At 39.3% G+C, this 23,117-nt stretch overlaps 1 protein-coding gene across 1 annotated transcript in view; it reads right to left on the minus strand.

Moving 5' to 3' along the window:
• Positions 1-1,013: 1,013 nt before the first annotated feature.
• LOC109928895 (tyrosine-protein kinase Yes) overlaps positions 1,014-23,117 on the minus strand; it is a 77,505-nt gene continuing 55,401 nt past the window's right edge. Inside the window, exons 5-12 of the mRNA XM_020528824.2 lie at positions 16,826-16,929; positions 13,230-13,379; positions 9,969-10,124; positions 7,737-7,916; positions 6,215-6,291; positions 4,944-5,097; positions 4,718-4,849; positions 1,014-2,567 (exon numbers count right to left, since the gene is read on the minus strand). Coding sequence (XP_020384413.1) covers positions 2,359-2,567; positions 4,718-4,849; positions 4,944-5,097; positions 6,215-6,291; positions 7,737-7,916; positions 9,969-10,124; positions 13,230-13,379; positions 16,826-16,929 — 1,162 coding nt within the window. The 3' untranslated portion in view covers positions 1,014-2,358. The remainder of the gene's footprint in view (positions 2,568-4,717; positions 4,850-4,943; positions 5,098-6,214; positions 6,292-7,736; positions 7,917-9,968; positions 10,125-13,229; positions 13,380-16,825; positions 16,930-23,117) is intronic.

Consider the following 23,117-nt stretch of genomic DNA (forward strand, 5'->3'; position numbering starts at 1 on the left):
GCAAGTGATTGAAGTATCAGCGGGGGGGGGGCATTTTGCAAACAGCCATCATGACTCAGTTAAATTCAAGATTGACTGGAAAAGTCAAGGATAGGCCTGAACTCATTTGTCCATGGAAGTTCTTGTATCTTTATACTTCATGGGATGTAGGTGCCAGTGGTAAGGCCTGCAATTTTTTCAACCTACCCCTAACTGCCCTGGAAATTAGTGCTTTGCTGGGTCATTTCAAAGGACAATTAAGAGTCAATTGAATTGCTGTGGGGATTTGGAGTGACAACTAGATCAGACTGGGGACGATGGCAGATTTCCTTCCCTAAAAAGAACCTTTGTGAACCAGATGAGTTTTTATAACAATTTAAGACAGTTTCATGTGGATAGAACTTACATTAGCTTCATATTCTAGATTTATTAATTTAGTGCTTCTGTATTATTAGTTTAATGTTACAGTGGTTAGCCCTGTTGCCTCACAGCATGAGGGAGCCAGGTTCAATTCCAACCTTGGGCAACTGTCTGTTTGGAGGTTGTTCTCCCCTTGTCTGCATGAGTTTCCTCTGGGTGCTCTGGTTCCCTCCCATAGTCCAAACATATGCAGACTAGGTGGATAAGCTATGCCAAATGGAGGGTTGAAGGGATAGGATGGGGTGGGGGACCTGGATGGGATGCTCTTCAGAGAGTCGGTGTGGACTTGATCGACCTAATGGCCTCTATCTGCACCTCTATCACCTTCAACCAATCCACAAAAATTGCAAAGCAATGAATTTCATTGGTATGCAACATGTTACAGACTTGGCTGTTCAGAATTCCTTTCTAAATAGTTCAACATTTATCTTGGATATTAATGATTTTGATTTAGAGTATAAATAAAGAACAATTTCAAGAGAACATTACGAAGAGTGCAAAACAAATGTTCAATGTTGTGGGTCATTTTGCTCAGGTCAGGGATGAAAGAGAGACATAGGTTGATATTGTGAAATACCTAAAATGAAACAACTTTCCTCCAAGTGAAGCAGTAATTAAGAAGGTGACACAAATTAGTGTTTATTTACTGTACAAATGCAATTACAGGAATGATTCAGTTTACCAATGAAACAAAATGACATCACCAGAAAGCATTTCTGGCAGTGAATTTCTGATATTTGTACAGAAGTGACAACCAAGCTTGCGTATTTTTCAATAAAAGTTACAAAATCATAGAATCTGTGATTTCATAGAGACTTTTAAAACTGCTATCACAAAATAAATTGGAGAAAAATGTACAAATGATGGCACTGATTAGGATCTGTAGAACAATACCCACAGTTAGAGCAAGTCCTGTAAACATTAGGAAGTTAGAATTTATTATCTGGAAATGCTGTGCTCACTTTCAGGGATTGTGCTTCAGCAATGATAAGACCATGACTAATTTTCAGCATACCTCCCTGCAGTAGACAAAAAAAACTTACAGCTGTAGTCACACGATTAGCACGTCTACCTTGGTCACTATCACAAATGTAGCTGTACCATTCCATTAAATTATTGCTCGATATGTCTGGATCTGCAAGTTATGATTATTTCATTCATGATTTTTGATTTTCAGCATGTGGTTCTCTAACAGAAATCAGCAACATTTTTAAATACCAAACCTTTTACAGACACTAATGGACACTTGTTCATTCTGAAATCAACTATTCCTAAAAAAAAATTGAAAAGCACCCCCATACCTGCCTTCACGAAGCTAATTGTACATGATTTCAAGTTTAAAAGAATTGTAATTTAGTTTATAAACAATGTTACAAAACATTATGTAGTTCATTATTTTCCTGTTTTTCAATGAAATCCAAGCAAACTATGTATAAAAAATCTCATGCTGCATTTCCAGTTACATCAGTAGAAATATTGAAAACAGTGCAATAGTTACACATACAGTCATTTGATTAGAGGTCTCCCAATAAATCAAGATTGACTCTTGCACTCATTCTACATATTAACAGACCCAGGCAAATTTAGTCTAAGTCAGATTGTTTCATCAATACTCTAAAAAGTTAGACATTTTCCTCTCCAAAAATACAGGACTTTAGTTAATACCTAGGTTAGAATTTTATAATATTGATTTAAGTCTTCACATTTAGAAACATGGACCTTGTTGTTCCTACACCATATTTAACCTAAAAATGATTAGTGTTCACAAAAATTCCTTTAGTACCCTGAAGTGAAATGGCAAAAGGATGACAAGTGTTCAGTTCAAGAAAAGTGGTCTGTGCAACCGCGCAGTAGCATTCTAGATTGTGTGTATTAAGTTGGTTCAGCATTAAGGAACAATACACTGTTTGAGAGTCCTTCAATTTTGATGGACCAACAGCCTACTGTAGTTGACTCGATTTATAGATTATCTCCAGGTTGATACTGGGGCTCTGTAGCAGTAAAGTAGTCTTCTAGGAAGGACTGTATATATTCAAATGTTGGTCTTTCATCTGGATCCTTTTTCCAGCACAGTTTCATGAGCTCATGGAGAGACTCTGGACATCCCTGAGGGCAAGGCATTCTGTAGCCACGTTCCACTTGCTCCAGAACTTCCCGGTTCACCATACCTAGGGAGTAATTAAGAAATTACACACCTCTTCAATTAAAAAAACTTTCTCCATATTTTATCTATACTAAAAGCAGGTCAGATTTTTAGGTACCTACTGCAATGATGCCAAATTCAAATACTGTGAATCAGTTAAATAGGAACTTATTTCAGCAACAAAAACAGAAGGGTCACTAGACCTGAAACGTTAACTGCTTTCTCTCCACAGATGCTGCCAATCCTGCTGAGCTTTTAAAGCAATTTCCGTTTTTGTTTCTGATTTTCAGCATCCAGAGATTTCTGTTTTTACTTATTTCAGAGACGCATTTTATTGACAATTAAACTATTACAGCAGGCCATTTTGTGCTTCTGATTTGGACTTAAATTCCCAAAACTATTTGGAAGTTCTGAACTACTTTTATGCAAGACAACTGTGAAGTTCCATCTTTTTAACAATTCAACTGAATAGATTATTCAAATTTTCTGTACACTTCACATTTTGGGATTAATACAAAATGCTGATGCTGGTAAACTGCCCTAATTTCCTTTTGAAGACTACTCTCACATTACTGAGTCCCACAATCCCCTCACAGAGCTTGTGGTCTTCAGTCATCTCTCACTACAAACTATGGCAATGGTTGATGAATTTTCTAACAAACTTTCACTTTATTCTCCAGTCCATAGTCTGGGCACATTAAAAAGAGCTCCAGAATTTGACTCAATCATAGTGAAAGAAAGCTCTTACAATTCTAAGGCAGGATGGGATGTGGCTTGGAAGGGCACTTGCAGGTGAACGTATTCCTAGGCATCAGCTGACATTGTTTTTCTACATGTTGCAAGTCACAGGTTTGGAAGGTGCTGTCAAAAGGGCCTTGGTGAACAGCTGCGATCGTGTAGTTGGTATATACTAGTGCCAGTGTACACCTCTGGCAGTAGGAATGAATATTTAAAGGTAATAAATGGTATATCAATGAAGCAGGTTTACTTTGTTCCAGACGATGCCTGACTTGAGCACTTAGACCATTGCCAGGCTTTGGGGAGTGGAGTGAAAACAGTGAATGCTTAGCGTCTGACCTGCTCTTGGAACCACAAAGATTGTGCGGCTGGACCAGTCTGTTTCTGCTATTCAGATCGTTACCATGGGTCCTGACAGGAGGACTTGGACACCCCTACTGAAATGCTGGTAGTTGTTTCATTTTGGAAATTAGTATTTTAAAATATTCATTCACTCTCATCTGTGATAGCAGTGGGATGGACAATTGACACTGCGGTTGGTATTTGTACATTGGAGCACAGCACAGAGGGTCATCAGCTCCAAGGCATATTTCAAGCATATAACCCTAAGTGACTATCTCAAAAAAGCAAGGAGATGCAGCCTTTAAAATGTAAAATGTAACTAAAAATACTGCCAAGATTTTTAAAAGACTGATTTTACTCTGGTCACATTTCCGCCTTTACAAAAGTTTCAGGTTGTAGAAAAAAAAAAATGGTAATAGGGAGGGTTAAAGTAAGTTGGCAGAAAATGATGCAGCAGTACTGAAACTGATACTCTTGTTTAATGGTTGATGTGGACAAGTATTAGCATGAGGAGAAGCCAGTTTAGAACTCCAGGGCAACACCCTTTGAGGACAGATCCATGAAGATGCTGGTTAGAACACTAGTCAGAATTGGGACGAGGGTCAGGTGCTCTGATATGTACCTGGTGTATTTATCTCTGGGCAGCACATTAGTTCCTTTGTAATACTATCCATGAATGATTTATGAGCAACAATTGAGAGCAGTGCCAATCTTTAAAACTGGTTGCAAACATTTCTGCCAAAAATGGCAAAATTCTGTTCTCCAGACCCAGAGCAAATTGTAGCACCTGTCTGTCATTGTATCAAGGTCTGTAACAACTTATTTTGGGACAAATTCTAAAGAACGTTAGATGTTAATTTTGAAAGTTCTGCATCAATTTATGGAGCCTTAGAAAGCCTAAGGCATGAAGTGCACAAACACTTCATCTGACTAAATGTAGAACCCAGAAAGAAATTAGCGTGGAGTCCACTCTCTCAATTCCGTGTTACTTGCGTTGGTCACACAGCTGTTCTTCTGGGACACACAACAGACATATAAATTACATCACTGACATAAATTACACCTACAGGATCAGTAGAACTTTCCCTTGTTTACCTGGATATGGCACTCTGCCCTTAGTAACCAACTCTATCAGCAGAATTCCAAAAGACCACACATCAGATTTGATTGTAAACCGCCCATATAAAGCTGCCTCTGGAGCTGTCCATTTGATTGGAAATTTGGCTCCTAAATGAGAAGAACATGGTAGTCATGGAATGGACTAGTGTTCCTATACAGAATTATCCACACCTCTAACAAAAATTAAATGACTAAACATTACCTTGTCTTGCCGTATATTCATTGTCTTCAATCAATCGTGCTAAACCGAAGTCTGCTATTTTACATACAAGATTGTCACCCACAAGGATGTTGGCTGCTCTCAGATCTCTATGGATGTAGTTCATTCGTTCAATATATGCCATGCCATCGGCAATCTTATAAAATACAAAAGTTCAACACATCTGAGCAAGTAGCTGCAGAAATTTTTTATTCAATTACACCAAATGACAGGATTAAATTGACATGTGTATTTAGGATAACAAAGTTGCCATGTGTAGTTGAATATTTACTATGTGTACATAGTACTCTTTTTACTACCATTAAGTTACGTGGACATAAAAAATCAATTGGGACAATTTATTTTGAAATTTACGATTCATTGAATACAGAAGATTTGTATACAAAAATATATTAATGGAAAACAGATTTTGTTAATTAGCAAAACTCAAACTGGGACAAAATACATTTGGATAGTGTGATACTTTAAGACAAAAGTTAGAGATATCCATGTTAGAGTCATAGTTTCTGTTGATATTCAAATGAGGTGTTTATTGTATGATAGATTTGTCTATTTTTTCTAAATCTTAAACTGAACAGATGGAATTAGGGCAGAAGATGGTCAAGTGCAGGATTTGGATGCCAGAAACCCAACTGATATCACTGCAATGGGATGAATCATATTAAAATAACCACCTTATTTTGCCAACAGGTACATACAGGTTTTTGAGGGGGTCAGTTAGCTCAGTTGGCTAGATGACCCGGTTTGCAATGCAGAGTGATGCCAAAAGCATGGTTTAATTTCCTTCTCAGGCTGAGGTTACCTCAAAAGGGCTCACGTTCTCAACTTCTCCCCTTGCTCAAGGGTGCAAGTTGAACCACCATCTCTCTCTCTCTCTAATGAGAGATCAGGCCTACAGAGCAATAAGACTATGGCGACTTTACCTTTTATGTACAATTTGTCCTAACCATGAACTGCTGTTTACAGACAAATTATTTTCACCAGTACTTACAGCATATGAATTTGTTAGGCTATTCTATTTCAAAAAGTGGCCTCTCAGTAAAAGCTCTGCCAGTCTGGAAGTTCATGGGTCAATTAGGCTAAAGAGGCGAAAGGTTTTAAAATCAAAATTCTCCCTTCATCTATATAAAGAACAATCACTGAAACTTCAATAGCTCAACACTTTGTCTCAATTGTGTGCATGCTTTTATACTTAAAAGAATTAAATTTTTTTCCAATAAAAGTAGCACTTCAATAATAAACAATGCAGTCACCTGTGCAGCCATATCAACAAGCTGAGGAAGTTTCAAAACTTTGCCATCACCTTCCTTTACAAAATCCAATAAGCTCCCTGTAATACAAAATATAGTTAATTCTCAGTTCAGTTGCCCGATTTCATTCATTATTTTATTCATAATTTTGACAGAACTATACATTTAGTCTGTTGGAACTGTTTTCTAATGGCCACTTGGTACACTTTTAGGAGGGCTGGATATCATTGGATGAAACAAAAGCAGCATATTAAACCAGGGATTAGCAGTCAGTATTATTGACAGCATTGCTGGAATCCCATTTCTGTAAAACACCCTTGGCAAATATACCGGCATAGTCACTCAGTTATAATAATACCAAGCTGCAGTAAGGACTTAATTTTGACCTGTCTCTTAAAATTAAGAGTTAAGGTCCTTGGAAGGGCTTGAGGGCCCCTCAAAAGTCATAAACATTGCATGTACAACATAATGCATCCATGGATGTGACTGAAAGTGGCTACATGTGAGATTCACAAGGAGTACTGCATTTTATAATGTCAACAAATTAGAAACAACTTCTTGCGAGTGCTCAAAGATGTTGGTGAAGTAGTGCTGTTTGCGAGATGCCAAATACTTCAAATTTGCCTGCATATAAGGTGGGTTAGCCATGGGAAATGCAAGGGTTACACGGATGGGGTAGGTCTGGAAAGGATGCTCTTCAGAGGGTCGGTATAGATTCGATGGGCCAAATGGCCTGCTTTCACACTGTAGGGATTCTATGAATTCTATTAACTCAGCTTACCAGTGGGCAATTTCTGAAAAGCTGTACACTGGACTCAAGAACAATATTAACTACCAAAACCTACACGGAATTTCTAATACATTCAGAATGTAGCTCATCTAAGTCATTAATAGATGACTTAATGAAGCTTCAAAATGAATTTGATGTTAGCAATCCTGTTCACAATGAATCACAGCAATGCACAAATCATAAATTGCAAATTTTACGCAATTTAACAAAGTAATGGAAAATTAAAACATTAACGCTCATCCAGTTTTTTGCACATCTTTATCCTGTACGACAGTCATGCAACGGAAGGTTTTTGCAACTTCTCCCTCCTGTTTTAAAATCTATTTGCAGTTATTACATCTATAACTTTTGACCTTTTCTTACGTTCCTACAAACATTCTTTCGTCAACCAAAACCAGCTCTTGACATGAAGTCTTGTACAAATGTATATCTGCTTTCTCTTTCTTGATTTTTTTGTTACAAGATCTTCTAAATTCCTTACTTGGAAGCCAACTGCGTAAATACCTTATTGCTGGCCATTTCAGATTCTGTTAATCTAAATCTTATTGCAAACCTATTTTTTCCTCATCAACGGGAAGAGAACACGCAATGTTTTAAAATATATTAAAAATACAAAGCAAAAACAAAAACATGTACTGCACACGGATCCTTAGTGTTAAGTTGCCCATCATGTGCAACTGTGTATTTATAAATATTGCATTAGGTTTAAAGACAGTCATTTACAAATAATCTAACCTTTTGCCATGTATTCCGTTACAATGTAAATTGGTTCTTCAGAAACAACAGCATACAATGGTACAAGTTTATCATGACGCAATTTCTTCATAATTTGAGCCTCTTGCAAAAAAGCTTCTGGAGACATTGTACCAGGTTTTAGTGTTTTAATCGCAACTTTTGTGGTTCCATTCCAAGTGCCTGAGAAGTGAAAAAGGGGACAACATATTGGAAGCATTTCCATACTTCAGATGTAGTAACTTAAAACAGGCATGTTATGTTGCACTTGGAGAACAATTCTCTTTGCATAAATTTTCAACTCATATCAACTTATCCACAAAAATTGAGATTCAGAAATGTAGTACTAAAGAATGTGATAATATTACAACTAGGTTTAGCTATTTTTCTGCAACATATGCTTGATTTGATTAAAAATTATTTATCAGTTTTGGTTGTCTCTGTACATGTATAAGTTTCACTATATAATCTAAGTAGAAATGCCTAAAAGCAAACACCAAAATAAAAGGAGGGAATCAACTTCTATGGTGAAATATAGATGAGACATTCTGAAACTATGGGTGCTGGCAAATTGGAAGTCCAGACAGCCTTAATGAATCAAGTCATTTTACAATTAAAAAGGGTCACAGCTTTCAGCAAAACTGTATTGCAAACGTTCAGTAAGTTAGGATCACTGGTGCTAACACTTGCAGTTTGCTTCCCTTTTGGACCCAAATTCTCTTGGAACTGTCACTTCTGTGAGGTCTGTGCTTGCAAGTCAGCTGAGGTGGTGGTGAGTTTTGTGAAAACCTGCTTTTGTGGAATGAGGAGCTCTTCAGTCAGCACCCAGGGCAGCAGAGAATCCACTAGGCCTGGGAAAGAATGCTTGCAGAGCTTTAGCGCAGGAATAGAGCTGTTCCTCTGTTGCTATGGAAGCTGCATTAGGAAGTCCCATTCAGCAAAAGCCACAAAGGCTACTGGCACTTCATGCTTACTTGCATACACTGACCTCACCAGTCTCCTGAATCATGAAAAGCTTGTGTGAGAAAGGTACTTTTTACTGTCCCATTTTTTTTTTCAGTGCATGTTTGCTTTCTCCTGCCATCAATTTTCCTTCCCGTGGCTTCAGTTGGGAATCTGCTACACTGAAGAGCATTTGGGAAGTGAAACTGGACGTTAGTACTTTACAAGATGACAAACATGTCTGAGAGTCTCAGCTATCAGTCAGTATTCCTGCCTGTCATTCAGCCTCTCATGAGGACCCACGTCTCAACCAAAAACTGTCGGTTCTCCAACAGTGTGAGATCGGTTTGGTTCCTTTCCGGATGCTCTCAATCCAAGGCTTGCATTCGGAAACTTCGATATATAGCAAAACAGTGCAGTGATACCTGCCTCATTCTTTTATCCTGTAACCGTCCTAATACAGACAATACCTGGAGTGTTATTTTCAGTTTTGGATTCCTTACCTATGGAAATACATACCTGCCACAGAATAACCAAAGTTATTCAAACTAATTCCTGGAAGACATTATCTTGAGAATTTTTTTTTTTTAAAACTAGGCTTTTACATTCTGTAGAAGAAAGGTGATCCAATTTAATTCTACAAAAGGTAGATTCAGGAAGGAGACTTCCCTGATGAGTCTAGTTCGAGAGAGAAGAGTTTCAAAATAAGAGTAGGCCGATTGGGACTGAGTTGAGGAGGAATTCCTTCACTTAGCAGATGGTGACTCTCCAAATACTCTGCTGCAGAGAATTGTGGAGGTTTAGTCATTGAATATGTTTAAGATTGTGATAGATACATGTTTACATATTAAAAACATCGAGAGATACAAGGATAGTGCAGGAAAATGGTGCTAAAGTAGACCAGCTATCAGTAGATATTGCTGGATCGTGGAGCAGGCTTGAAGTGCCTATTCCTGCTCTTATTTTTCTAAGTTCTTATGTTAATACTGGTCAGTAGACCTGAAAAATAGTTAGTCACTGAAATTGCACTCTGCTTTGCAAAAGCAGTTTGAAATGAATCAGGGATTTATATTTAAAAACTGTTGAGTGAATAATCTGTTGTGGGAGGGGGCTCTAGCATCATTGTAGCTGCAAATGACCTTTCTGATTATGGAGTTTTTTTTTAAAAAAAAAAGTACATACACTGCCCATTTTGGAGCCAGGACATTGATGTCAGTCAGGTAGGTTTTTGTAATTCACAAGTTTACTGCACTTTAAGGGACTAAACTTCCTTTTCCCCACAAAAATACTGACCCATCCAGACTTCTCCAAAACATCCTTGTCCAAGCTTAACTTCCAGACGCAAGGAGTCCCGAGGTATTTCCCATGCATCTTTAGCCAGCCCCTGGGTTTGTGGTTTAACAGTAGGGCACACAGTAGTTAATCTATGGCACAATCCATCTGCATGATCTAAAGAAATTAGTTAAACATAATTTCAGTCAAAAGTTTGGATTCTGAAAAGTAAAAGACAAAAAATTGCCATGTAGGGAACAAAAACATTTTATAAGACATCAGATCCATCAAAAAGTTATGTTATCCTTCAGTATGTAATATCACCTGGCTGTAGTAAGCAGATTGACTGAAGTGATTTTAAATCCTATTATGAATGAAGTTAAAATTTTAAAAATTTCCAAATTATCTCTCCCAACTGGCTGCGCTAATGGATAACGTCACTCTTAGGTGGAGTATTAAACGTGCATGCGAAGGACAAATTTGCAGGCCTTTTTATTTAAAACTCAGGAGGAAGTATCTGAAATAATCCATCTTAATGACTGTGCTTTATTTCATAAGGAAGCAGTCTGCAAACATTCCAATGACAATGAACTCGTTCTGGTAGTGGAAGAATTGGCTGACTTGTTACTGCAAGTTATGCAGCAAAGAATACTGATGGAGATATTTTCTGAACACCTCAGTTTGACAGATCTATTTGCATTCCTTTACTTTGCTAAATGAAACTTGCAGATCTTTGAAGGCTGTTGCAAATACCTGTGTAACAACAGCCGCAAGTGCGCCTATAACTAAGCAGCTGGATAAGCAAATTAAAATAGCAGGGGGGATGGGAACCTATACAAGGAGTCAAAGGGAAATCAAAGAAGAACAAAAAAAAGACAAAGGGGAAGAAGAAAACTGATAGGCAGAGAAGTCAAAGGCCAGGATCCAACAGGGTCACAGTGAAAAATAATGGGAACGTAACACGTTAAAAAGAATAGCCTCAAGGCTCTGTGCCTGAATGAGCACAGCAGTCACACCAGAATGGATGAATTAATCATGCAACTAGATGAAAACAGGTATGATATATTCAGAATTAGAGACATGGCTGCAGGGTGACCAAGGATGGGAACAGAACATTCTAAGTAATGAATATCCCTAGAAGGACAAACAAAAAGGAAAAGGTAGTGGAGTTGAATTCTGGTTAAAGAGGACATTAACACAATAGTGAGGAAGGACATTAGCTCTGATGATGTTGAATCTGTATGGGTAGAACTGAGAAATAGTATTAGTGCCTTCATATAGATCCCAAAATTGTAGGGTATTGTTGGGAATAGACAGGAAATGAGAGACACCTACAATAAATGAACATCTGCAACTACAGGTGACTTTATTTTGCATATAAATTGGACAAATCAAAATAGTAAGAATGCCAGAGGGGAAGAATTCTGGAGTATATACTGGATGGTTTTCTGGACAAATATGAATTGGAACTAACTACAGGATAGGTCATTTTAGATTGCACATTATGTAATGAAAAATTAATAACTGGCAATCTAGCTACAGGATTCCAGTTCAGGAACATGCAAGTCTTGTTGCAATTATAAAAGGGCCAATGTGAGAATCCATCTAAAGTATTGTGCTTGGAAGGATGTTCTCGATATAGGAGAGCAGTGAATGTTTACCAGGCTTATTCCTAAGAATATCATTGACGACAGGTTGAATTAGTTAGGGTTGTATTTGCTGGAGTTGAGAAGAATATTGGCGGGGGGTGGTGGTGGTGGTCTCAAGAAACTTATAAAATGCTAAGGGGTCTAGACAAGGTAGATATGGGATGGATGTTCCTGAGAGTGGGGGGGGAACCCAAAATCAGGGATCACTGTCTAAAAATAAGGGGTAAACCATTTAGGTCTAAGATAAGGAGAAATATCTTCACCCTGACAATGGTGAACCTGTAGATTTCACTATCACAATATCGTAAGATCTCAAGAAAGAGTTGAATATCGCATTTGAAGCCAAAGGGATCACAGGTTGGGGGAGCGGGGGGAGCAGCTCGCAAACAGGCTGAGTTGGAAGATCATAATGAATGGTGAAACAGACTCAAAGGGTTGAATGGCCTACTCCTGCCACCAAGGGCAGCACAGTGGCTCAGTGGTTAGCACCGCTGCCTCACAGCGCCAGGGACCTGGGTTCAATTCCAGCCTTGGGTGACTGTCTGTGTGGAATCTGCATGTTCTCCACATGTCTGCATCGGTTTCCTCTGGGTGCTCCACTTTCCTCCCACAGTCCAAAGATGGTCAGGTGGATTGGCCATGTTAAACTGTCAGCAGTGTTCAGGGATCTGCAAGTTAGGTGGATTAGCTATGATAAATTCAGGGTTGTGGGGACACTGGGTCTGGGTGGGATGCTCTTCAGAGAGTAAGTGCAGACTCAATAGGCTGAATAGCCTCTATCTACACTGTGGGAATGGTATTTTCTATGTTTGTATGGATAACAGTGGCCATTTTTAATGGCAGCATTCTAGTGTGTTGGATACACTCTCCAATCTCAATTATTATGATGCAGTTATTGTACCCTAGGTCATGCTTTGATACACTGTAATGCTGCGCGTTAATTAATTTGGAAGCAATTATAGAAACAATTATACATCCACACAACATATTTCAGAAACATGGCTGCACTACTGACAGAAAGTGATATGTCTTTACAAACAGAGGCAATATGGCTTTTTAAAAAAAATGTTAGGAAGTCTTCAACCTATACAATACTCATCATGACCACCTGATATCTTTAAGTTCTTTATAGTCAATGAAGTACTACTTGAAGTGTAATTAATGCTGGAAAATAGGAAACAGTGGCTAATTTATATTCAGAAAATTCCCACAAATGGCTATGTGATTATGTCCAGAAATCCTGTGGTTTGTGATGTCAATTTGGATTGACTGCCTGCCAGGAAAAGAGGTAACTTCTCTGCCATTCTTCAATATAGTGTCATGGGACCTTTTCATTCAGTCAAACAGGCAGAAGGGGCCTTGATTTATTACCTTTTGTAAAAGACAGCTCCTCCTTTACAATAACTAACACTGGATCTTTGTGCTCAAGAGCTGGAAGCTTGTGATTCAGATACAAGAATGTTACTAATTGGGCCATGATTGATACACAACACAAGGTTCATTCACACTTGCACAAGTAAATTAGGTGATTCTTAGGACTTTCAACATTGTATACGTTTCATTTTTCCATCACTTTTCAAAAGTAGATTGTATTTCAAAAACTCAGTTATCTAAACCATTGAGATGGAAGTACCTGTGTAGTGTTTCACCAGCTTCTGTAGTGACTCAAACTGTGCTCTTGTTGTAATATAATAACCGCCACTGTCAAGTTTTCTGATTTTGTAGTGTTTGACATTATCACCTTTTACTTCATCCCAATCTCTTATTGAAAGGGAGTATGCTCCTGAAAAATAATGTATAAAATTTTAAAACTCATGTTTCCATTTTTGATAGATTTAGTGTAAAACAGTGTCTCAGCTTTCTGGGTAGCTCAGGTTTCAGCAATGACAACAAACTAGAGAGAATGAATATGACTAGCTTCCCTTTGATCAACGTTGCTTTGTGAAGCTCCAAAGTATGGGATTTCTTGGGGTTCTTCCATTAGCACGTGGCCAAGCAACACTCCAATGCTTTCCTTTAATACAACTGTGGACTCTACAGCTCAACATGGACCTCACTGTCTCTTTGATTTGAAATTCTAAGTCAGAAAACAACGTCAGTTTCCAATAGCCCCCATCAACTTGGTTCCAGGTGCCTTAATACTACTGGGAGGTGCACTCCTTGCCTCTATCAAAGCTGTTCCCAAGCTAATTTCAACTGTTTTATTCTGTGATCCTTCTAATTCAGATTGTTCTTTGAGTTTCATTTATCCTATGAATATTTTACCAGTTTCTCAAACTGAGGTTATTACAATTAAAAACAATTCAATTCCCCAAAACATTCGTCTTGAAATATCTGAATCTAAAATTTAGATATTTGTAAAAACAAATGTAATACATCCAAAAACAAGTTGGAATCCTCTAAAATTAATTTGATCTTTTTATGCCTCAGTACTTCTCTTGTCATTCGCCAAGGTCTCTATTTGGGTAAGGTCTACTCAAATAGTATGCCAAAAATGCTTAGTTGATATCTTTGTAGAGCCAGTACAAAAGTATCTGTCTTCCTTGTAAACAAAATTAGTATGATCTCTGCAATCCTTTATATAAATTGAAACAAAGACTCTATTCAAGTCAGAAACATCTCATAAGTGAATCTAAGAATGCAGCGATGCTTCAAATGAAACAATTAAGTTTAAGTTTCAGGTCTGACAGCATTTGTTGTGAGTAAGCAGAGTTTAAGTTTCGGGTCCAGTGGCCCCTCTTCAGAACAGTTCTGAAGGGTCGCTGCACCTGAAACATTAACTCTGCTTTCTCTCCACAGATACTATCAGTCTTGCTGAGTTTTTCCAGCATTTGCAGTTCTTTAATTTCTTTGTTTAAGATTCTGACATTGTTTGACAGGCTAGATACCGTGAAGATGTTGCTTCTTCAATGGGGATATCTAGAACGAGGGGCATAGCTTAATAACAAAGAGTGGCTCATTCAAAACAGATGCTTTTTCCCCCCCCCGAGAAAGTAATTAATCTTTGGAATTCTCTTCCACAGAGAGCAGAAGAGGCTGATTCATTGAATATATTCAAAACTTTCAGATTTTTGATCAATAAGTATTGAGTATTATGGGAGAGAGGCAGGAAAATGGAGTTAAGGCCACAAATAAATCATGACAGAAAATATTTGTATATTTCCCATTATAATTCCTCCCGTCTGTGCCTCTAAAGGAACACACATTTATTTTTCTTAACCCCTTCCTTTTCACGTACTCGTAAAAACTCCAACATTTTTGCATTCCATACCAGTTTACTCTTGGAGTTCAGAAATTGTTAAAGTGCAGAAAAAGCTTTTTAAATAAAGGCAAAAATACTGCACACTTTTATCAACTGCTTTTTCAACCGGTCCTACCGCCTTTACATATGCACATATACAACCAGGTCCCTCTATACTTGCATCCTCTAAGAGTCAGAGCCTTTAGTTTATGTTGTCTCTCCAAATCCTTCTTATCAAATGAATCAAGCAACATTTCTCTGCATTGAACTTCAAATCTACCTCATTTCCTACCATTCCTTCAACTGGTCTATAAAGGTTTATGTCATTTCCTCTCAGTCCACGTGCATACACATTTTATATCCTCAAATTTGAAATTATGTCCTGTACACCAGTAATATATCAGGTAAAGCAAGGGTCCTAACACTGATCCCCGAGGAGCTCCATTACAAACATTCCTCCAGCTGAAAACTTTCCATTCGACTACTGTTCCCTGTCACCCAGTCAATTATCCATTAATACCCTCAAGAATTATCAACATTCCACTGAATTTAAAAGCCACAATATAAAGGAAAAACATTCATTACCTAGACAACAGATACGAGTTAAGCTTTATCTTAAACACAACTTCTTCAAAATAGTGACATCACAGCTAATGTTTCGATCAAAATGCACGAAGCTGGAATACTTTAACCAGGCAGTTCTAACTCTGTTTCCTGCATCTCCGATCTTAATCTCAGGTATAAAATTACCAATTACTAGCACCAACCTCCAAAACAAAAAAGTGTAATAACTCCTGAAATTACACAGCCTTAAACAAGAGAAACAATATTTATTTGTCGGCAATTCGTTTTCTTGAATCTTATTTTTATTATACGTTTATCTTTATCTTAATAAAGGTTTCATTTGTTTAAAGCTGCTCTCTTTCCTTTGCAGTCTCTCTTCTCCTTTACCTTCTCGGTACTTTCTTACAGCCTCCATCTTTGCCTCTATCCTTTGCTGCAGCCTCGTCCTCCCTCCCACAACCCCACCATCATAACACCAACCCCACCAACCCCTCTTCCCCCAAAAATTCTCCACACACACACACACCGCTAGCAGCCTTTTTCTTCCCCCAATCCCATCTGGCATCCTCCTCCTCCACCCTCTCACTGACCAAATCACCATCTAGAAGCTTTATTTCACCGCACCGCACCCCCCGCACCTCCAACCAACACCATGAAACACTCCACTTGTTGCCCCCTTCTCCGGCCAACTGAGACACAGCAAATAGAACTTTGAGATCTGGCCAATAGACCTATCAGACCCAGCCAAAGATTTCCACATCTTGGTAAAAAATTGCTCTGTGTACCCCCACCCCACGTGGCTTGCCTCCAAGCTCCTGGACCTCGTCACTGCTTGGCCAGTTCGCAGCCCCAAGCTTCCATACTTTGGTGCTTGACAACTCCCTCAATGCCAAAACCAACTTGACGACACCCTTAATGCCAAAACCAACTTAGCTAGCTGCTGCCTGCTCCTCCAATCACAGGCTGTTTCTCTGCTACATTTTCTGCTGCTGGGTTCACCAGCATTTTCTTCCATGTAGGTTGCCTACAGTTGAATTTTCCTGGACAATTTGGGATTTAAGGATGGATCTGCATGCCACCTGGGTATTTCAAAAACTGCCTTGACCCTCTGGGCTACCTGCTCTCCAGCAATTCAATGGTCTCCTTCAATAATACTGCTTCTCCTTTCCCTTTTCCATCTTTCCTGAATTCCTTCTTGAGAAATATTTAACACCCGGTTCCATGCACATTAACCCCGATTTAGACAATTATTTTCTCACTAAGAGTGGCCCCACCTAGTAAATTACTATTCCCTGCTCAAAGATATTATGTCTTCCTGCATTCTGTGCACCTTGGCATTAATTTTTGGAATTTCTTTTCGGTTCTCACCCCCCTGCCAAGTTGTGTTATTCATTACCATATTAAGCACTTATGATAGTTATTACCTTTTGTGGTTTCACTCTCTCGAACTAAGAATGTGCCACGTGGATTTCCTGGATGTAGCAGCAATCGCTCTGCATCTTTGCGACCCATTTTACCAAAATACCACCTAGAAACAAAACCATAGGAAGAATAAAAGAGCACTTTAACTGAATAATAGCAATTAACAATTTATCGCACATTAGGCTTTCTAAACAAGGCATAAAAGAATCCAAAAACCAGGAACCACCTGCTACAAATGTGTAAGTGGTAGCAAAGTAGTATGCTGTTCTCGGCGTTCAAGTTTGAACCTGTTTGAAACTTAACACGAAAACAATTCTGCAAACTAGCTGACAATAGGAAAATCCCACTGAAGGGCAATAAAATCAGGACTTGATTAAAAAAAAAAATCAAGTAACCAGTCTTGTGAGAGTGAAAGTCAAAGGAATGATGGGATAGAATTGCAAGGTTGTTGAGGGATCCATTGAATAAAAAGGATATTTTAAGAAAAGTCAGAGACCAAGGGTGCATTCACTTCACACTGTCAGTGAAGAGCAACTTCATTTGCAGCTGTCCAGTTTTGGGGTTTGTTCTGCAAGGCGCTGAAGCTCAAATGCCATAGTTCTAAATTGCAGCAGTAGAAAAGCATACAAGTATCAAAGTGTTTCCTATATGCTTCTCGAACTAAGAATGTGCCACGTGGAAGATGATGGCCTAGTGGTATTATTGCTGGACTATTAATTCACAGGCCTAGGAAATGTTCTAGGGTACTTGAGACTGAATCCTACCATGACTGATAATGGAATTTGAGTTCAATAAAAATCTGGACTCAAGAGTCTAATGATAACCATGAAACTGTCGTCAAATGTCAAAAAATGATCTGCCTTCACTAATGCCCTTTAGGGAAGGAAACTGCTCTCCTTACCTGGTCTGGCCTACATTTGACTCCAGACACAGCAATGTAGTCAACTCTTAATTGCTCTTGAAAGGGCCTAGCAAGCCATTCAGTTGTATCAACTGCTAGAAAGGAAAAATGGAATGAAAACAGATGGACTACCTGGTATCAACCTAGGTACCAGAAATGACAATGGCAAAAACAGCCCTGTTGACCCTGCAAAATCCTCCTTCCAACATCTGGGGGCTCGTGCCAAAATTGGGAGCTGCCTCACAGACTAGTCAAGTAACAGTCAAGTCATATTCAAGGTATCATACCTCACAATGTCACCATCACATTCACCCAACAACAGTGCAGGTCCAGCAGAGGTGGTGGTACAATGGGAGGGAGTTGTCCTGGAAGTCCTCAACATTGACTCTGGACACTCTGAAGTCTCATGCATTCTGTCAGACATGGGCAAAGAAACCTCCTGCTGAGCAACACCTGGAGGAAGCAGCAAGGGTAGTAAGGGGAATTTCGATGTCCACCACAAAGTTCAGCAGCAGTACCACTGATTGAGGTGGTGGAGTCCTAAAGGATATAACTGCTAAACTGGATCTGCAGCAGGTGGTGAAGGAAGCAAGAGGGCAAACATACTTGACCTCATTATCACCAAATGTGCCTGCCACAGATGCAATATTGGTAAGAGTGATCACTGCACAGTACTTGGAGACATAGTCCCACTTTCATATTGAGAATACCTTGTATTGTGTTGTGCAAAAATCACTGTCCTAAATGAGACAGATTTCAAGCAAATGTAGCAACTCAAGATTGGCCACCCATGAGCCGCTGTGGGCCATCAGCAGCAGATCTATACTCCAACAAAATCTGCAACCTCGTGGTCCAGCATTTTCCCCACTCTACTATTACCATCAATCCAAGGGATCAAACCTAGTTCAATGAAGAGTGCAGGAGGGTGAGCTGGAGCTGCACCAGGCATATCTAAAAAGGAGATATTTAACCTGGTGAATCTAAAAAGCAGACTACTTGCACGCCAAACAGTAAAATGGTAGAAAGAGCTAAGTGATCCCATAACTGATGGATCAGATCTAAGTTGTGCTACCACATCCAATGGTGAATGGTGGTGGAGGGTCCACAAATATCTCTATCCTTAATAATGCAGGAACCCAGCACATCAGTGCAAAAGATAATAAGGATGAAACATGCGCAACAATCTCCTGCCAGAAGTGCCAAGTGGATGACCAAATGTGGCCTCATCTAAAAGGTCCGCAGCATCACAGATAGTAGTTTTAAGCCGATTTGATTCACTGCACGTGATATCAAGAAATGGTTGGAAGCACAGGACATTGCAAAGACTATGGGCTCTGATAACATTTTGGTGCTAGTATTGAAGACATGGACTCCAGAACTTGCTTCACCTGTAGCTAATACAACTACAACACCGGCAATGTAGAAGACTGCCCAGGTTATGTCCTGTACACAAAAGAGCAGGACAAATCCGACCCTGACAATTACCACTCCATCAGTCTACTTGCAGTCAACAGTAAAATTATGGAAGGTATCAGTGACAGTGCTATCAAGAAGCACCTTGCTCAGCAAAAGGGTTTCACCAGGGCCTCTCAGCTTTTGACTGCATTGGAGTCATGGTTCCAACATGGACAAAAGAGATTAATTCCAGAGAATGAGCTGAGAGTGACTGCCCTTAAGATCAAGACCACATTTGACTGTGTGTCATCAAGGAGCCCTACACCAGAAGTGGAATCAACAGGAATCAGGGGAAAATCTCTCATTCCTAACATGTAGGAAGTTGGCTGTGGTTTTTGCAGGCCAATCATCTCAGCTCCAGGGCATCTCTGCCAAAGTTCCTCAGGGTAGTGGCCTAGGTTCAACCATCTTCAGCTGCTTTATCAATGACCTTTCCTCCATTATAAAGTTAGAAGTGATGACTGCAAAATGTTCATCACCATCCACAACTCCTCAGATACCGAAGCAGTCAATATTCAAATGCAACAAGATCTGGACAATATCAAGGCTTAAGGCTGCATAGTGGCACGTAATATTCATACTACACAAATGCCAGGCAATGGAGGGACAGGGACAGCACGGGGTTAGATACAGAGTAAAGCTCCCTCTACACTGTCCCCTCCATCAAACACTCCCAGGGACAGGGACTATTGCCAAAATGAAACAAACAAATCTAACCATTGCCCAATGACACTCAATGACCTTATCACCGAATCCCCCACAACATCCTGGGGTGGGGGCGGTTACCACTGACCAGAAATTGAACTGAACTTGCCATATAAACAGAATGGCTACAACAGTAGGTCAGAGGCTAGTGAGTAGTGACCTCCCGACTCCCCAAAGCCTGTCTGCACCTACAACACCAAGTGAGGAGTGTGATGGAATACTCCCGCTTGCCTGGATGAGTGCAGCTCTAACAACATTCAAGCAGCTTGATACCATCCACTAGGACTAAGTAGCCCACTTGATTAATACTACATTCACAAACATCCACTCCCTCTACCAAAGAAGATCACTAGCAGCAGTTTGCATTGACAGTGCCTTTGAAACCCACAACCACTACCATCTAGGAGGACAAGGACAGCAGATATATGGGAACACTGGCACCTGCAAGATCACCTCCAAGCCACTCACCATCCTGACTTGGAAGTATACTCTAGATAGAAGCAGTCGTGGGTTTAGAAGGTGCTAGTGAACTTTGATGAATTTCTACTGTGCATCTTGTAGACTGCATACACTTCTGCTATTAAGTGTTTGTGATGGACGGAATGGATGTGGTGCTAACCAGCAGGCTACTTTGTCCTGGATGATGTCAAGCTCCTCAAGTATCATTAGAGCTGCACTAAGCCATTTAAGTGAGGTTTTGTACATCCTTACTTTTGCCTTTAATTTGGTGGATAGGATTTGGGTAGTAAGATGATAAGTCATTTGCTGCAGGATTCCTAGTCTCTGATCTGTTGTGTAGCCTTGGGCACTCTTGGCACAGTTCATTTGCAGAAAATTACATTGGGATTTGGAGAGTGAGGAGAGAATGCTGGATTCTTGGTGATGGGTCTGAGAGCAAGAAAGGAGATAGAGGAGCAAGTATGGAATATATAATTGGTAGATTGGAGCTGCTAAACAGGTGAGGCTGGAGCCAAGTGCTGGCTCTGGCTGTGCCAGCATAGCCTCCCAGTTTGAGTGCCTGACCCTGGGGCTCATGGCATACCAGGATGTTGCAATTGTTACCAAGGAAACTTGGAACCTCTCTTTTCTACTCCCAGATTTCTGGTAATCATCAGGCATGAAGAAGTACAGAAAAGAGCAGACTGGAAAACAGACAAGCAGCACAACATCACCAATTCGTTCCAAGTACAACTTCCTTTCCATTTAACTCTACTTTCATTTTTACTATTGAAGTGGAGCTCTCATACTATTTGTTGGTGATACAGTATTTGTTGGGCTGTGATTATGCTGCAATAAATACCACCCACATAGTATTTCAGATATATTGCCTTGATAGAAAGGTAGACCAGAGTTACCAGAAATGCCTATTTTTAAACCCACCACATGAATTGTAAAGTTTTCACTTCAATTAATACATTTAGTATTACTGAATAATTTTTGTTTACAAGGTATTGCAGCCAAGAATGCATAGTGCTATATTTGTACAGCATAGTATTTCAAATTGTAAATTGCCTTTTCTGGGTGAGAAATTTCTGAAGGAACCTAACTCTGGCTGAATATTGACTCCAATGGGGGTCTACGGTGACTTAAAGGCATCATTTTCAGGAATACAATCACAACTTTAAGTGAACAATTACTGAATGTGGAAATCAGATCATCCCATGGGGAATATGTCACATCAAAAGTACTGATGAGTTTGGTACAGGTAACAATGATTGTGAATTGTATAAGAAATAGCTAAGCATTGCGATGACAATGGTCAAAGGCTGCTCAGGCTAGTGGGCTTGAAACTATGGCTACCCTAAACGCTCACATTTCACAAATTTAACAAAACTTAAGAAAAACTGCTTTCATTTGATAAATACTTAATTGTCTTTATTTTAAAAGATGTTCTGAGGGATTCTTGTTCATGGGTTACAAAAGAAAATTAAATTTTAAAAACAGCATTTAAGACCATTAAGTCTGTCTATGAAATTGGCCCAGCCATAGAAGTGGTAAACAGCAAAACAACTTGAGGAAAATGTAATTTCACTGACACTAACAGTAACAAACAAAATTGCTTCTTCAGGGTTACGGCAACATTGGATGCAATACTTCAGAAGCATGAAATCATGCACTTCAGAGCTAATCAAGTGTTGTTTTAGTGCACTGGCTTTGTTACACAGAAAACATGACAGCCAATTTTCTTAAAACAATCTTGTATAATTAGCTAATGACCAGATATATATTTTTGATATGATGATTGAGGTATAAATGTTATCTATGATGTTAGGACCTTAGCATCTAGCTGATAGGGCAGGCAGGTTGTTAAACGTGCGACTAGAAAGACAGATTTTCAGAACTGTCAAAAGTAGAAACAAATAAAGAAATAAAGCTGTTACTGTCATGGGAAGTACTTCCCAGAATTGCAAATTAAGATGCAAAATGCTATTTACATTAAAAAAAACTGGACCTATAGCACAATATGCAAAACCATAAAGATCCTATATTTTCAATGCTAACTAAGCGAAGACTTCTTGGGAGTCTGTGCAATAGATATAATCAGCTTTTCTCTTTTGGAGGGGAAGAGGGGGAGAAGGATTTCCAGAGAAGAAATAAAAGAGTCTTTTTATTACTGAGTGAAGAGCACAAGCTGTAGAGCTGAACTTTTGATGTTTATGAAGGTGAGAGTTCAGTGAAGTAGGGGAAGGCGATATCGCTGTACTGTTTTCCAAATTGCTTTCACAGATCAATGGAGCTGGAACAGACCGTGGTCCGAGAGCTGGGAGATAAGCCAGTGTGAAATCACACGTAAGTGACTGGTAGTGAATATTTTGCTCTTTTATCTATTCTGACGTGTTTTCCGATTAAACAGGAGAAACATTTCAAGATTGAAAACTAAAGATCAGTAGTAAATTTGAAAATAAATTGAAAATCTAATCAGGATAGACATGCAGGACCAAATAATGTGTCATAGTTGAACATGTGGGAGCTGGTGGACGTCACTGTAGTTCATAGTGACAACATCTGCAGCAAGTATTGGTTGCTTGAGAAACTGTGGCTCACAGTTGGACTGGAATCTGAACTTTGGACACTGCGCCATATCAGGAAGGTGGGGGAGACTTACCTGAAAGATAGGTTTCAGGAGGCAGTAATACCTCTTACATTAACCACCTCGAATTTGGTCGGTGGTCAGGGAGAGGAGGGTGTGACTACAAGTGAGGCAGGTAGAGATCCAGGAGGCAGCACACAGG

The sequence above is a fragment of the Rhincodon typus genome, chromosome 4 (assembly GCF_021869965.1).
Source record: "Rhincodon typus isolate 14 chromosome 4, sRhiTyp1.1, whole genome shotgun sequence".
Taxonomy (NCBI): domain Eukaryota; kingdom Metazoa; phylum Chordata; class Chondrichthyes; order Orectolobiformes; family Rhincodontidae; genus Rhincodon; species Rhincodon typus.